Source organism: Antechinus flavipes, chromosome 5, assembly GCF_016432865.1.
Source record: "Antechinus flavipes isolate AdamAnt ecotype Samford, QLD, Australia chromosome 5, AdamAnt_v2, whole genome shotgun sequence".
Taxonomy (NCBI): Eukaryota; Metazoa; Chordata; class Mammalia; order Dasyuromorphia; family Dasyuridae; genus Antechinus; species Antechinus flavipes.
In genome coordinates, this window is record NC_067402.1 from 65,675,761 (window position 1) to 65,688,632 (window position 12,872).

General features: G+C 37.6%; 1 protein-coding gene across 2 annotated transcripts in view; it reads left to right on the top strand.

The window, feature by feature from the left end:
* Positions 1 to 12,872, top strand: part of JCAD (junctional cadherin 5 associated) — a 72,363-nt gene that overhangs the window by 26,605 nt on the left and 32,886 nt on the right. Inside the window, exon 3 of one of the 2 annotated variants that reach the window (XM_051963550.1) lies at positions 3,884 to 4,224. The exons of the other annotated variant lie outside the window; for it this stretch is intronic. Coding sequence (XP_051819510.1) covers positions 3,944 to 4,224 — 281 coding nt within the window. The 5' untranslated portion in view covers positions 3,884 to 3,943. The remainder of the gene's footprint in view (positions 1 to 3,883; positions 4,225 to 12,872) is intronic. 2 annotated transcript variants of the gene reach the window in all.

Here is a 12,872-nt window from a genome sequence, read left to right on the forward strand (position 1 = left end):
TCTAGTTCACAACTAAATTTTGCCATTTCTTCCTTCATCTCCTCATTTCAGATGCTGTTCATCTTCCTTTTGGACTTCAGCAGATTTCTCACTGTCCTGCTCTCCCTTCAACTTCTATGGAAATGTTGCTTTTTGCGGTTTTCCTTAAAGAAAAAGATTATATTTAAAATTATTCATTTTGTGGTCAACTATTCCTTTTTTTTGTTTTTGCTTTTAATGTGTACACAAGACCCTTCTTCAACTAATCTTCCTTTGTAATAGAAAGACACATTTTAGCAGCAGCATAAACATATCCACTGCATCATATTTTCTATCTAAACTCCCCTACCTCTCTACTGAAAGGAAGTTGACATGTTCATCGTCAATTATTTGGGATCAAGATTGGTAACCAAAATTATTCAGAGTTCTTCATTTTTAGTGTTTTTAAAAAATTATTGTAGTCATTGTGTATGTTGCTTTACATCACTTTATATGTCTTTCCATCTTTTTCTAAATTCTTCATGTTCCTGATATGATACCTTGAGTAAGTCACTGCTTAGTGTACTGGGCAACTCTTTAAGATTATAAATTGAGCTCCTTTTCCTCATTTGGGAGTTTCCCTACACTGATGAAATCAAAAGTACAGTTTCTATCCTTGTTCTTACCCAATAATATTACATAATTGAATTTAATACACCACAATTTTTTCAGCCTTTTCAAAAATAATGGACACTACTTTATTTCCAGTTTTTTACTATCACAGAAAGTGTTATTTTCTATGAAAATGTGACTTTTCTTGCCTTTGACCACAGAAAGGGTCAAAGGGTATAATGACACGTTGCTTTTTCTCACATAGTTCTAAATGGTTTGGACTGTGCTTTTGGCAGGAGCATTCAGCTATGGTGCCCCCCCTCTTCTCCAAAAAGCTTTAGAGTTACTTTTTGAGGGACTCTTATGCTTTTTTTTTTAGTAGCTTGTCCCTGAAATGATTTCAGTGGCATTGAGCTGTGTGTGGGTCTGTCCACCCAAGGGAATCTTCAATGAAATATTTGGCCACTTAGAACCTAAGAATGAAATATCACTCCCTTTTTGTCTGTTGTCCCATATGGACAACAATGAATTAATAGGAAACATTGGACATTGAGCAGGATGAAAATACAGACTCTCTCAAAGCCTGGTGAGACACAGTTGGCTTCTGGTGCTCTTGCTACTGTTAGTGTCAGCAGAACTGGGAGCTGGAACTGAACAAAAACTGCTGTTAACAGGAAACACACATGTCTTCCTTTCACCTGCAAGTTGTCCAGCAGGCATTTCCTGACTATTGTTTATGATGCCTGCAGCAGAATCTATTTCCATCCCTCAGCAAAGTGTGTCTAAGGGCCAGATCAGTGTGCTGCTTCCAAGGTCCAGATTTGACTCCTATGGAAGCAGTAGTTGATTGTGGTGTCTGTTAGTCCAGCCAAGCTGACCCACATCATCTGTTCCCTGGGGTAAAAAGCAGACTATAGATGTATATATTTTTAATGATTTTTGGTTTCAACAAGAACATTTTTTAAAGTTTTGTTTTGTTTTTTACATTAGTCATTTTCTAATATATAACTTCCACACACATTAAGCTCTCCCTTTTGATAAAATTACTAAGTTTGACAGAATATGCAATATTTTGGTTCTAAAGTTACTCATCTCTCTACTAAGATGGATTTGATATTTTATCATCTATACTTTAGGACCAAGATTGTTAATTGCAGTTAATCTGAGTCTGCCTTTTACTTGAATAAGAAACTTTATGACAACTTCGTCTAACTTCTCAAATTGTAGATCCTAAGAACATCTTTATTTCTTTATCCTTTTCCTCCCTCCTTTCCTTCCTTCTTTCCTTCCTTTCTTCCTCCCTCCCTCCCACCCTGCCTCCTTCCTTCCTTCCTTCCTTCCTTCCTTCCTTTGTTCTTCCCTTCCTTCCTCCCTCCCTCCCTTCCTTCTTCCCTTCCTCTCTCCTTTCATTTGTTCTTCCTTCCCCCCTTCCTCCCTCCATTCTTTCCTTCCCTCCCTCCTTATTCTCTTCTTCCTTCCTTCCTTCTTTCTTTCCTTTTCTTTTCTTCCCTCTTTCTTCTTCTTTCTCCCTTTCTCCCTCTCTTTCCTTTTTTTCTCCTTCTCTACCTTATTTCCCTCTACCTTTCTTTCATATGATATGTCTTGCTTCTCTAGAAAGTGTGTTCTAGAAGCTACTGCTATTGATACTGATAGAATTCATTTTCGAGGCATAAACAGTCTTGGTTTTAAAATATAGTATAATTCCTCCTGATCCACCAAGAAGAAATCTGATTATTAGGAGTTTCCCAGTGGAAAAGGAAGGGTTCAGATTTTCTAATAGTTTGGGGGAAGGAGTATTTTTGAATGTGTGATGTTTGCTGTGTTTCCTTATTGTAAGCCTTTAGGCTAAGAAGCTATTTTCAGATGCCAGTTAACTGCCATGTGGTAGGATCCCTTGCAGTCAGAGTTTAGCTAGAGACTTCAGAGGAGACAATTATACGTACTTGATTAGAGATCTCACTTGGCTCTCCTAGGGCAAAAGGTATCTGATGAAAGCAATAGGATATGATGAGATTAAAGTGGACATTGGCCGTTTCCCATTTTAGAAACTATAAAGCTGTAATTTAAGCTTTAAACCCTGCCTTTATTTTGTCCCTATTCCTTATGACTGTTTAGTAGGAAGGTAGACCAGGGAGTGTCTGATAGGGAGTTAGACCTACCTGTTAAGCATCTTATTTCTTTAGATGTATTCAAGGCTGTCCTCCTGTCAGGCTCCCAATAGCCCTTGTGTCCTTCTCACTTAATTCCAAGGTACAAAATTTTATAGGTCATTCCCATCATTCATTCTCTACTCACAGTCACCCCAGTTCAGGCTTTCATCACTGCTTACCTAGTTTAGTAACGTTGTCTCTTAATTGGGCTTCCTGCTTCCCTATATAACTGCCAAATTAATATCCCCAAAGCACAGGTCTGATCATGTCATTCTTACATGAATCTTTAGTAGCTTCTGGTTGCTTTTAGAATAAAATGCAAACTCCTGTCAGTTTAAATATATATAATATATAATATATTGATAATATAGTTCCAGTCTCCCTTTCCAGGCTTATTACACATAACTCTTTTGATACCCTTATATCCCAGCTGAACTGGATGATTTTTGTGTTCCTCGTATAGGACATCTGATTTCTCGTCTTATACGATAGCATTTTTACATAGGCTATGTCTTGTGACTGGAATGTTCTCTCTCTCTCTCTCTCTCTCTCTCTCTCTCTCTCTCTCTCTCTCTCTCTCTCTTTCTCTCTAACTCTCTCTCCCCTCACCTCTGGATCCTGGAATCCCTATCTTCCTTCAAAGATCTACTCATATGCTGCCTCTGACAAGAAGCTTATCTATCCTTATGCCCTCCTCGATTACTGGTACTTTCCTTCCCAGAAATTACTTTGTATTCACTTGCTCTATATTTTGTATGTAATTTTCTGTTGACATGTGGCTTCTCGTTACTGGCTGTAAAATCAGTGAGAACAAAAGAGTTTCATCTTGTCTTCATATTCCCAGTACCTAGTACCCAGGAGGGGCTTCATAAATGCTTACTGGGTCACTATCAAAACCATGATTAGCAAACAATCATTCAGTGAAATATGGCAAATCAGCATCTGTTATATCTGTCTTCTCTGACTGAACACAGTTGGGAATAGTCTTGAATGGACCATTGCGTAGTTTGTCCTTTGCACCCATATTATGTTCTATTGCATAATCTGTGGCATGATTTTCAATTGGAATAAGTAGAGGAATGCCATGAGCTCAGATACAACCCAGCATTTCATGTGCAAAGAAAGACTCCTTGCAAACGGAGCTTTTTTATTTTTCCTCTCAGTGACGGATCCTGCCCGAGAGAGGTTTCCAATGGCTGAGCTTTGACAGACACCAATGCACCATGTACAGTGTGGAGGATCTCCTCATTTCACATGGATACAAATTGTCACGTAATCCTCCAGTACCCCATGGGGATAGATATGATGGATATCAGCAGGATTGTTCAGAGAGTAGAGCTGGTCATGGAACATTGAATGGGTATGAAGCACACCCTACAGCCTTTGCTTATAATAAGAAATCGCTGGGAAAAGGATATTTGAGTGACAATGAGCACAGTGGAGCAGTATCGGGGAGCCACAGAGATCCCCCCAATTCATCTGCTTTCCATCACTCTAAGGAGGGGTAAGTGTCAATATCATCCAATTACTTTCATCTTGACTTTGGAGATTTTTCTTGTTATAGAGGATCTTTGTATATGCTAAGCTGGAAGTTGTGGTCACATACCAAGAATAAAGGAGATCAGACGCTGGTTGGTGTCTTAGTGGCCCAGGGGCACCAAGAACTTAAGTGCCTTGCCTATAATCATGTCGGAAATGAGACTTGAACTCAGAACTTCCTGTTTCAGAAACTGTTTCTCTATCTACTATGCTTCCACAAATACAGAAAGATACAAATAAAAATTGTTCAGAATGAAAAGATGTAACCATATTGCAGCTTGTATCAGTAGAAACAATACCCAGCTGATGAGATTATAGATTTATGGAAGAAGTATGGGACTTATTAACTTCTTTTTTCTTAAAAATCCTATTCCTATCCTATCCTAAAAAAAATTTATTTAGGCATACTTAAAAAAAATTATTTTACCTTTTCCAATTAACTCAGACAAATTCATAACATCATAATATATAAATGTTTGGAAAGGACCTCAGAAGCCATTTAGTCCAAACCCAGAGCAGCCAGATGATGCAGTGGATAATGCCAGGTCTGTAGTCCAGAAGACTTGTCTTCATGAGTTCAAATCTGGCCTTAGACACTTACCTGGACAAGTCACTTGAACCCCGTTTGCTTAGTTTTCTCAGCTGTAAAATGTATCAGAGAAGAAAATGACAAACCACCCCAGTATCTTTGCCAAGGAAATCCCAAATTGGGATTAGACATGACAAAAATGATGCAACAACAACAGTCCAAGCCCAAGTTTTATACACTAAATTGTGAATGATTGGGGTTTGATAATTTTATCAAGGTCACTTAGGTAATAAGTAATAGGGTCAGTATTTGAACTCAGGGTTTCCCAAATTTCAGATTCTCTCTGCTACATCATACTGCCTATTAATTCCATTGGCTCCCAGCCCTTTTTTTTTTTTTTTTTTTTTTTTTGGTACAATTACTGTGTTCAGTGGAGGACACGGCATTAATGGTAGTGGTGATAGTAATATCCAAATGAAAGTATCTTTCTCAATGAGAAAAGTGTAGGCTAGAGGTCAGGGGAGCAAAGAAAAGAGGGGATTTAGACCATTTACCACAAACGCAACAAGAGAAAGAACCTTATAAACATTGATTAAAGTAGCTCTAGTCCAGCGGAAGCCCCTGTCATCACATCATAAAATTTTGTTTGTGCTAAACTACTGCATTGTAAAGTGGGAAATGTGCATGTTTGAATGGGAATAGATTAGGTAGGAAGGCTTCTGAATACATAGTACATATTATGTAATTGTGTGGGATAGGTTATAAGTGAATAAAGGGAAAAAAAGGTGGAGGGGGAGAGACAACTTAAAGAGAAAAAGGTTGTTTTTCAAGCTAACTTTCTGCTCCTTGCTTATGTAAGTATAACCCTTTTGAAGAAGGCTTGGTAAAGATTTGACATGTAATGGCTTATGTGATCAAAAATGTGGTGTGTTTAACTCTAGAGATTGATTTTGAACTCTTATGTTAAAAAAATATTTTTTTCTCAATACGATACAGTTGAATATCTTCAAGTCTATTAAAAATACCTACTTTCCAAAGCCAGAACCATTTCTGGCTCATAGTAACAGCATTACCTGTTTTGGAGGAAAACCCATGGAACTTCCTTATGAACAAATTTCTGGATTTCAAAATTTCTTTCTGTGCCTGCTGTGCTCTTTCTGCCCTTTTTGCCAGCTGCTTTTTCTAGAAAAGATGCTCAATGTAGATTCTGAAAAATGGAGACACTCAATGAGAAGAGCAAGGATTGTATAAAAAATGAGGCCTGGACATAGCCAAAATAAATAAGGGGATGAAAAGAGAGCGCCCAGTTGCCCTAAGTGAGTACAAGTGAGCTACACCCCAAGGTAGTGAAAAGATGGAAAAGTATGGCTGCCAAGTCAATGTCAAAAATCTTTGAAACAATTGGAAGAAGGAAAGAAATACTATAAGTCTGGAGAAGAACAGTTGTCCCAATTTTCAAAAAAGAAACATAGCCTTTAAAATATCAATTGCTAAATTAACTTTAATACTTGGGGCAAACTTTTGGAGGATAATTACTAAAGGAATGATTTCTGAATATCTAGAAAGGTAGTTCCCACTGGGAGTAGTCAAGAACAGATCATGGTTATTTAACATGTTCTTTTATTGGAAACGTTACTAGACTTGAGGGAATGTAACAAATGCAGTTTACCTAGGTTTTAGCAATTTTCACTAGATCTCTTGCTCTCTCTTGGATAAGAGGCAAAGATATGGGCTACATAACAGTATAGTGAGGTAGATTTTGAATTGGCCAAATGACCACACCCAAAGTTCATAACCAGTTCTTGTCATCATGGAGGGAAATTTCTGGTTGAGTATCCTGTGGAATTGGTTTTGCCCTGGGCTGCTGGATGCTTTTATGAGTGACTTTTTTAAAGACATGGATGATATGCTTATCACATTTGCATGTGACACAAAACTGGAAAAAAAAACTTGGTGAGATGGATGAAATCAAGATTACTAAAAACTGACAAGCTAGAATGCTAAATGAAATGGATTAAGATGGAAATTGATAGAAATGAATGTGAAGTAATATACTTGTATTCAAAAATCAAATTTATACTATGGGATGAAGGAATCATGACTAAATAACAGTTCCTATGGGGGAAAAGGTAAATATATTTAATAAAATGCAAGCATTGAACTTTGATGTGATATGATGGCAATTAAAAAAAAAAAAAAACTAATGTTAATCTAAACTTCATTAGGAGAAGTGTCATGGTGGGAAAGAGAGGTGAGAGTTTCCCTCTACTCTTCCTGGAACATTGTGTTTCATTTTGGGTGCTCCAATTTAAGAGCAGCATTGATAAACTGGAGAGTGCTTACAGAAGGCAGCCAGGATGATGATAGGCCATACAAAGAGAAATTGAAGGACCTGGGAATGTTTAGGACTTGGAATGTTAGGACAAGGAATGTTGAAAGACCTAGAGTAAAGAAGAGCAGTGTGGGGGGTGATAGGGGTTGGAGGAGTTAAGGGACAGGGAAAGGCATGGCTAAGGTCTGTCAACTATCTATAAATACTTTAAGGGATTCATCATGAAAAAATAGAATTTAAAGTGATCTGTTTGGCTCCAAAGGGGAAAATAAGAACAATGAGTGAAAATTATAGAGAAGCAGATTTAAGTTTTAGTTATGTGGAAGAAAAGTTCCTAATTAGCTAAATTAACTACTATAAGAGGTAGTGGGTTTCTCATCAAGTAGTATCTGGGTGACTCCTTGTCAAGAGTATTGAGGGGATTCCTGGATAAATAAGGGTTGTACTATCTGGCCTTTGTAACAGTTCCAGGTTCTGCTACTTTACTCATTGTATCTCCTCAGCCTGATCTTATATACTTTCTGAATCTCAATTTTACCATCTGTAAAATGGAATAATACTTGAATGACATTCCTCATTGGATATGGAAAAAACCAAATGAGATAAGATGTATAAGAGTCATAACTAAAAAGTATTATGTAATGAGGTTATTTGAATTCTGAAGCTGAATTTTACCTTTCACTCCTACACACAATTTGCTTTTAAAGCACAATTCATTCTGATGTCGACACCAGCCAGTGTGGGCCTCTGGACTTACTGAACTTCTGTCACCTTCTGGAGGATTCTAGCTTTTTGGATCTGATTCAATAGGCCTTTGTCTTAAATGTCTTACTTTCATCTTTACAACTGTCTAAACTTCCCTAATTACTGAACCTCAGGCATGGAGTCTCCTACCCTTGAGAGAATCATTGAGATAGTTATTATCTAGTCATCTTCCTCATCATCCTATTTATGGAGCTTTAAAGTTTTAAAGCAACTGGATTTGGAGTCAAGAAGACCTGAGTTGAAATTTGACTTCAGACATGTAACTGCTATGTGACCTTGTGCAAACTTTACTCACTTTTCTCATCTGTAAAATGATCTTGCTAAGAAAATGGCAAACCATTTCCATTATCTTTCTCAAGAAAACTCTAAATAGGGTCCTGAAGAGTCAAATGTGACTGAATAATTCAAAAAAAGATTTGCAAAGTGCTTTTATATATATTAGCTCATATAGTCTAATCCCCTCATTTTTTATATAAGGTTACTTGGTCAGAGGATGAGTCGCTTCTTCTCTTGTGCGCCTTCCTCTTCTAATGGTATGAAGAAGAGAACCCTGTCCTTGGGGTTAGGAAGACCCAAGGTCAAAAGTGGCCTCAGCCAGGAGAAAGCCATTGCTAAAACACACACACACACACACACACACACACACACACACACACACACAAAATTATACAACAACAAAAAAACAAAACCAGAATAAACAAAGAAACAAAAACATCCCATAGAGACAAGATGTAATGGTGAAAAACGTTCAAGAAAGCTAAGTGAGAAAGTCATCAAATTAAAAATTTGGAGATTGCTGATAATTTGGGTTACCTAGCCAGTAAGAGGTCATTTATCTAGGGCAAGTCACTTGATTTCTGTCTGCCTTATTTTCTTTATCAGTAAATGTGAGGGGAAATAGTGGTGAGGATCACATAAGTGGTATTTGTCAAGTGTTTTGTAAACTTTGTTGTTGTACATTTGTTTTTCATGTCTTTTTTTGTGACCCCAGTTAGAGTTTTCTTGGCAAATATACTGGCATGGCTTTCTATTTCCTGCTTTTTCTCATTTTACGGATGAGAAAACTGAGGCAAACATGGTAAAATCACTTGTCCAGGGTCACACAACAATGTGTCTGAGGCCAAATTTGAAGTAGGTTCTATCTACTGCACCACCTAGCTGTCTTTTGTAAACCTTAAAGTGCTATTAAAATGGGAGCTATTGCCATTGTTATTGTTGTGATTACACTGATTAAATCAAAGTCCCAGTGGCCTTCAAATTCAGGGCCCTAAGACTGCTGTTTCAGTGTAAAAATGGCTGAGTGGAGAGAGCCACAGACTTGGCATGAGGTAGAGCTAAGATTGTTATGTATTTTGAAACTCAGCCTCATTTTCTGCATCTATAAAATGGGAATAATTAGGTTACCTCACATCCCTAGCACATACTTGATAAATGCTTGTGGACTGATTGATTGCAAAGATCAAATGAGAAAAGGCATGTAAAAACATCTGTATATCTTAAAGTGCTATGTAAATGTTAGTAGTAGTTGTTATTATACTATATGACCTCCTGCTGGCTCCCAGACCTTTGACCCTGCTTAACCTCTGGGTTCAGAGATCTGTTGTCTGTGATCTTCCCTTGCTGTTCCTGTTATATCACTTTACTTTTATAGCCAAACTTCTCTAAAAAGCATCCACTTGTGTTGTTTTACTTCTCTCCGTCCCTGTCTCTGACTCTGTCTCTTTTACTCTGTCTTTGTCTCTCTCTGTCTCTGTTTCTCTGTGTCTGTCTCTGTCTTGCTGGCTCTGATTCTCTCTGTCTCTGTCTCTCTGTCTCTCTGTCTCTCTTGCTCTGTCTCTCTCGGTGTCTGTCTTTCTGTGTCTGTCTCTTAATGTCTCTGTCTCTCTGTGTCTATTTCTGTTTCTCTGTGTCTGTGTCTATCTCTGTCTGTCTCTCTGTCTCTGTCTCTCTCTTGCTCTGTCTCTCTGTGTCTGTGTCGACTCTCTGTCTCTATCTTTCTGTCTCTGTCTCTCTCAGTGTCTGTCTTTCTGTGTCTGTCTCTATCTTTCTGTCTCTGATTCTCTCTGTCTCTTTCTCACTCTGTCTTTCTGTATCTGTCTCTGTCTGTCTCTCTGTCTCTGTCTCTCTTGCTCTGTCTCTCTGTGCCTGTGTCGTCTCTCTGTCTGTCTCTATCTTTCTGTCTCTGTCTCTCTCTCTCGGTGTCTGTCTTTCTGTGTCTGTCTCTTAATGTCTCTGTCTCTCTGTGTCTGTGTCTGCCTCTCTGTGTTTATCTCTGTCTGTCTCTTTCTGTCTCTGTCTCTCTCTCGCTCTGTCTCTCTGTGTCTCTCTCTGTCTCTGTGTGTCTGGGTCTATCTCTCTCCCTTCATCTTTTTTTCCTCCCTCTCTCCCTTCTCTCTCCATACTGATCTGGCTTATGACCTCATCATTCAACTAAAACTCTGTCCAACATCATCAATCATATCTTAATTTTAAAATCTGATGGCCTTTTGGCCTTTTTTCATTCTTTATCTTTCTCGGAACCTCTTCACCAGATAACCTTCCTGGATGCTGTCACCCCCATAGTCTTTTGTTTATTTTTTTATTTTAGTAAATGTTCTCTAACCTCCTTCTGTCTCCCTATGGATTTTTTTGCTGAATAATCATCGGTGTCCCAGCCCCAAGGTTTTCTTTTCAATCTCTTTTCTTCCTCCAGTATATTCACTTTATTCTTTAGTGATCTCACCATCTCCCACGGCTTCAAGTATCATCACATGTCATAACAAAATACCATCAACTGTCTTACTCAACCTCTCTCAGACTCCAATGGAGACAGCTCAGGACCCTGAACCCAAGAGCCTTGGGAATAGCCATGCTTCCAGCCCATTGCCTTCACTCTGGGCAGCACACACCTTGGAGATACAGTGTGGCAGTTTCTCTTGAAAGAGCTATAATCACAGCTACTGAAAACCCAGAAAGCAAAGTTTTTAACACCAAAGGTGTTGATATTGTTAAGTGATTAAACAACAGAAGCTTAATACTGGATATGACATTAAAGAAAATGCATTAACATCTGCTTTGCTGTTCCACCTTAAGAACCATGGGACATTTTCATCTCTTTTACAGAAGAAAAATTCCATATATGTTATCTTCCCCACTATAATATAGAGTGCCATGAAACCAGGAGCTGTCTTTTCTCGTTATATCCCCAGTACTTGGCACAGTGCTTTGCATATAATACATGTTTTAATAAATGGGTTTTACATTCATTGATATATTCATTTGTTCTCTGTGGATAGGGGAGTTAAGTGACTCTCTTACATTCATTTGGGATTTAATTCAAGTCCTTAGATTATGGAATAGTGTTCTTTGCCCTGTATCATGTGGCCCTTCTTTGATCCAAAACCATAGAGGCAGACATGAGAGGGTACTTACCAGAATAAATGAAGGAATACTATCCACGGGGTTTTCCTGGTAAAGATACTGGAGTGGTTTGTCCTTTCCTTGTCCAGTGGATTAAGACAAACGGAGGTTAAAGTAACTTGCTGAGGTCATAGAGCTGGTAAGTGTCTAAGGTTGGATTTGAACTCAGACTCTAGGTCCAGTGCTTTATCCACTGAGCCACATCCTCTTTTAAACTAACTTACAATGAAAAACCTGGAAACACTTAATATAAACTGATACAAAGTGAAGTAAACAGAACCAGGAGAACACTGTACACAGTAACAACAACAATGTGAAATGAAGAATTGTGAATGATTAGTTATATTCAACGAAACAATGATCCAAAATAATCCCAAAGGACACATGATGAAAAAATGCTATCCATCTCCAGAGAAAGAACTGATGCTCTCTGAATATAGGCTGAAACACATGATTTTCACTTTTATTCTTTCTTTTTTGTTGTTGTTCAAGTCTTCTTGTGCAAAATAATTAATATGGAAATGTTTTACATTATTGCCCAAGAGTGTGACCTATATCAGATTGCTTACATCTTAGGGAGGACAGAGGAGAAGGAAGGGAATAGATTTTAGAACTAAAAACATAAAAAAAAAATACCCACAACAAATCTTAGCAACTGTTTCTACATATAATTGGAGTGGAATAAAGTGTTATTAAAAAAAACTAGCTTACCATAATTTCTTTCTCTTTCATATTTATAAAGTCACTTGAAAAAGATTTCCCTATTTTTGTGAATATAGGGATAGGGAATAAGAGTTGTGATTTTATTGGTATGGGACAGTGATATTAAGCTTAATTTTTTTTTAAATGCAAGCAATTAAATCTTCCATAAAGATCTCTGTAGGGTCCCTGCACATATTGACTTAATTTTAAAATACAGTAATATCTATGTTTTAAATATTTTTCAACTGCATTTTAATCTGGTTTGAATATACTTAGGAGTGTTGCAGGCCACATGTAGTTGGTAGCCTATATAAATTCCCTTCACCAGTGCAGGTCAGCACTCTCACCTCAGTTTATATAAGAATGTGCTGAAAAGATAAAGAACTCTCCCAGAGCCACACACTATATACAAAAAGTATTCAGCAAAAGCCAGTTTGATTAAAGAAAAACTTCCCTTTATCCAGGCTCTTCTTTCTCAACCATTTATAACAACATATTTCTATGAGAGGGTAGCTAGCTGGTGAAGTCATTAGGATTCTTGGTTTGACATCAAGAAGACTCATCTTCCTGAATTCAAATATGACTTCAGATACTTTACCATAAGTCATTTAATCCTATTTTCCTCAGTTTCCTCATCTGTAAAATGAGTCAGAGAAAGAAATGGCAAATTACTCCTATCCAAGAAAACCCCTTTTGGAGTCATGAACAATCAGACATGACTGAAAAAAAAAAATGAAAGACAATGAAAATTAAAATTATGCTGTATTCAGTTAACCTCTTCCTATGCCCTATTGATTCCTCCCCACAATAGTCATTCAAATATGAATACAGCAACTGCTTACTTATTCATAGCTATATCCCTCTCCTTGTGACTCAGAAGAGTTAA